The following is a 3,810-nucleotide window of genomic DNA, read 5'->3' as shown; positions in this document are numbered from 1 at the left end:
GCATCCTGCCCTCTGGGGCATCCTGCCCTCTGGGGCAGAGCACGGGGGAGTCCATGGCCACAGGGGAGGTGGGAGGAGCAGAAAAGGTGGTGGGGAGGAAGGGAATGGGCTTGGAGTAGAAGTCAAGGCTTGGAAATATGGAGGTTTTTTGTTGGGAGCCTCCAGGGCGTTGAGAAGAGGGAAGGATTCCACCCCTGACCCCCAACTTCCCTTGTTTTCGTTCCCTCGTGGGAATATCTGCCCTGTTCACCTCCACTCTCCCTCCCAGAGGTGATTTAGGGTGATGCTGACCCTGCCTGAGGTCCTGCAGCACCCCGAGACCCACCACGCTCCCCAGGAGACACGGTCACCCTGACTCAACGTGGTCAGCCCCAGAAATTGCTTCTTCCTACAGCCACCGTGGCCACAGCTCTGCAGGGAGTGTTGGAAGCACCCCAGCATCTCCCCAGGACCCCCACCCAGCCAAGAGCATCACCCTGAGATCTTCTAGGACAACCCCAAAGTCTCCTCCCCATCCTGAGATCTTCTAGGACAACCCCAAACTCTCCTCTCCATCCTGAGATCTTCTAGCACAACCTCAAACTCTTCCTTCCCATCCTGAGATCTTCTAGGACAACCCCAAACTCTCCTCCCCATCCTGAGATCTTCTAGCACAACCTCAAACTCTCTCCTCCCCATCCTGAGATCTTCTAGGACAACCTCAAACTCTCTCCTCCCCATCCTGAGATCTTCTAGGACAACCTCAAACTCTCCTCTCCATCCTGAGATCTTCTAGGACACCCCCAAACTTTCTCCCCCCCCCTGTACCTCGATATTTCATCAGCATCTCTCTGAGGGCAGCATTTTTCTGAGGAGGATCAGTGGATTTCTCTCCCACCTCGGGTGATGTCTCCGCTGGCTTCTGGGCGTTGTCCTTCTCCAGCCTGGGAGGAAGAAAAGACCTTGCCAACGAGACTGCCCTCGTTTGGGATTCTCCTCAGACCCTGACCCCTTTCCAACAGGGATTTCTCATCAAGGAATAGGTACTAGAGTGAAGACTTGATCCAAGGAAGGGTTTGGTGACCCAAAATACGTCTCGTGTGCTCCCAGCCACCAGGAAGGGGCCCTGGATGGGGGAGGGGACCAGGAGCCCTCGACGTGGAGAGAAATGAGGAGTAAAAAATGCCTTTTCTTGCCCATTTCTGCCTTTCCCACCTCACTCCATGGCCATGAAGAAGCCTCCTGCAGGGGTGGAAGTTCATCCTAAGCCCCCTTCCACCTCGGTGCCCTCCTTGACATTCCAATATCTGCAGGTTTTTAGCTGCTGCTTGGATGGTTTTGAGGAGCTCACAAGGGGCAGAGGGTCCAAGCCCTCCAGGGACAGGGAGTTTTGGGTGGACTAGAGAGAAGAAGAAGCTGCAGGAGAGCTGGAGGGACCATCATCCCACCCGATACCTGTCCCTGGTCTTCAGCATCCTACTGGGGACTTTGGTGGCATCCTTGGGGCTTTTGTGGTGTCCTATGTGTCTATGCAGCCCCTGAGCACGGAGGGGCCATAAGTACCTGAGGTTTTGGGGTCCACCAGGGTCACCACAGTCAAGATAAACAACATGACCAGGAGAGGAACGTGTGAGAGGAGCCACCAACCTGCTCAGGATGTCTCTGCTGCCCTGCAAGGGGAAGATGAGAGGAGAAGCATCAGGTCAGAGCAGAGACAACCAGCAGCTACCATGGGGTTGACCTCGGGCAACTCCAGGCCCTGCTCTGTCTAAATTATGGGTCTAAACTGAGCCCCTTGAAGCTGATCCACCTGCTTCCCATGCTTGAAGATCTGCTGGGGGTTTGGGTGAGGTCATGGCAAGTCCACCTCATGGGCAGCCCCTTATCTGCCGTCACCCACCACCTCTCGTGGCCCCACTCTTCCACGTATGGACCCCACAGCTCCTCCTGAGCTTCAGCCTGTTTGAGTGCTCCAAACATCAACCAGAGCCTGGAGCTGGGCTCAGCTGGTGGCTTTGGGTGACCACCAATGGGCGACCACCCAACGGTGAGATGGGTGCCTGTTGTTTCTCCAAGGACAATGGGTTTGGGTGGAGACACGTCCAACCAAGGGGTCAATCCCCTGTGGAGTGACCTCAACAACCAGGGCCTGATTTAAAATATTCCCGTGGTCACTTGGGGCCCCACCAGAAAAGAATTTAAAGCCAAAAAAAAGCTTTGAAGGCCACGTTTGGAGAAGTATTTAGAATTAATTTGACTCCTGGACTGGTGACGGGGACGATGGCCAAGAGCAAAGGTCTCCAGAGGGGCCCGAGGTCTCACCTGCAGGAATTCACACGCCGGCTGCCGACACTTCTCCTCCAGCTCCTGGATCTGCTGGCCGAGGGAGGAGATCTCCTCCAGGAGCCCCCTGATGTTCTCCTCCTGCCTGTTCACGATCTCCTGGTCCAGCTCTGCCAGCCGAGCCAGGAGGAGCCGCTCCTGTCCCTCCAGGAAGTGCTGCAGCTCCTGGGTGGCAGCCACGACCTTCTGCCTCTCCTTCTCCACTCGTTCCTGCCACGAGAAGCCTCTGAGGGTCCCCTCCCCGGGGCCAGGGTCTCAGCACCACCCCCCAGACCTTCCCCCCCACGTTGGGGATGGCCCCGTGGAGAAGCTCCTTGGCCACGGCACCCCTGGTGTCTCCACCCACCCCCATGGCCAGCAGGAAGGGGGGGAGGAGGTGACCACCACCCGTGGGTGGACACTCACCAGGAGGTTCAGGCTTCTCCCTTCCTCGGCCGTTCTCAGCCCCAGCAGCTTTTCTCTCCTGTCCTTCAGGACCTGCACGTGCGCCTGGATTTTCTCCTGGGTGGAGAAGAAACTCCTGGATTGGTGCATCATCCTCCAGCTGAGCCATCCCTCCACCCTCATCCCACCTCAGCCAGGTTTGTCTCCTACAAACTCTTCCCTGCTTCATGTCCAGCTCTGGGAACCCCTAAACCCCCATTTCTGGCCAGCAGGACAGGTTGAGTTGTCCCACAACCGAGGGGAAGATTGGAAAAGATTTGGGCAAAGGACCAAACCAGCAGAAAAAGAGCTTCAGATGGTTGGAGAGACCCCAGTGGCGTCTGCTCAGGTTCAGCTGGGTCAGTGCTGGCCCAAAATGTAGAAATTTGGGCCTTTTGCTGGGTCCATCCGCCAAGGAACGTGCTTTTGGTGAGAACCTCCCCTCACAACACCAACCCCAGCACCCCGAGGCCTCATCCTGTCCTGTACCCCTACGTGCAGCACGTCCTGCACCCCAAATGTCCAAGGCAGCAGAGCTGAGGAGCAGGAGGTTGGGTTAGAGCATCTCCTGGGCCCCTCTCCAGCATCATTTCCATGAGGACACCACGATGGAATGGGAATGGAAGCTCCAGGACAGTTGGGGTGAAGCCATGCAGCATCTCCTGCACCCCAAACGTCCCCAGGACGGCGCCTCTGACCTTGCTTGGAGCAAGATGTTGGGTGAGATGATCTCCTGGGCATCATTTTTGTGGGGCCACCATGGGAGTGGAAGCTTCGAGACATTTGGGGTGAGCAGGTCTGAGGTCAAGACATTTGGGGTGACCAGCACCGAGGTCAAGACATTTGGGGTGACCAGGTCTGAGGTCAAGACATTTGGGGTGAACAACAATGAGGTCAAGACATTTGGGGTGACCAGGTCTGAGGTCAAGACTTTTGGAGTGACCACATCCAAGGGGGACCACAGAGCAGGGGTGGGGGTGTCCCTAATGCACCACCATGAGGAAGGGGTAGAAATCCAGCTGCTTGCAGGTGGAGCAACCCCCCAGGGCACCTCCCTGACCCCCT

General features: G+C 56.9%; 1 protein-coding gene across 1 annotated transcript in view; it reads right to left on the bottom strand.

Annotated features, from left to right (window-relative positions):
• LOC103773273 (tripartite motif-containing protein 15-like) overlaps positions 1-2,823 on the bottom strand; it is a gene marked incomplete at both ends in the record, with an annotated part of 3,182 nt that extends 359 nt beyond the window's left edge. Inside the window, 4 exons of the mRNA XM_008940636.1 lie at positions 808-923; positions 1,627-1,649; positions 2,302-2,532; positions 2,728-2,823. Of these exons, the coding sequence (XP_008938884.1) occupies positions 808-923; positions 1,627-1,649; positions 2,302-2,532; positions 2,728-2,823 (466 nt within the window). The remainder of the gene's footprint in view (positions 1-807; positions 924-1,626; positions 1,650-2,301; positions 2,533-2,727) is intronic.
• Between the last annotated feature and the right edge of the window lie 987 nt (positions 2,824-3,810).

The sequence above is a fragment of the Merops nubicus genome, unplaced genomic scaffold, assembly GCF_000691845.1.
Source record: "Merops nubicus isolate BGI_N331 unplaced genomic scaffold, ASM69184v1 scaffold39495, whole genome shotgun sequence".
Classification (NCBI taxonomy): Eukaryota; Metazoa; Chordata; class Aves; order Coraciiformes; family Meropidae; genus Merops; species Merops nubicus.
This window is presented reverse-complemented; position numbering and strand designations above follow the sequence as displayed.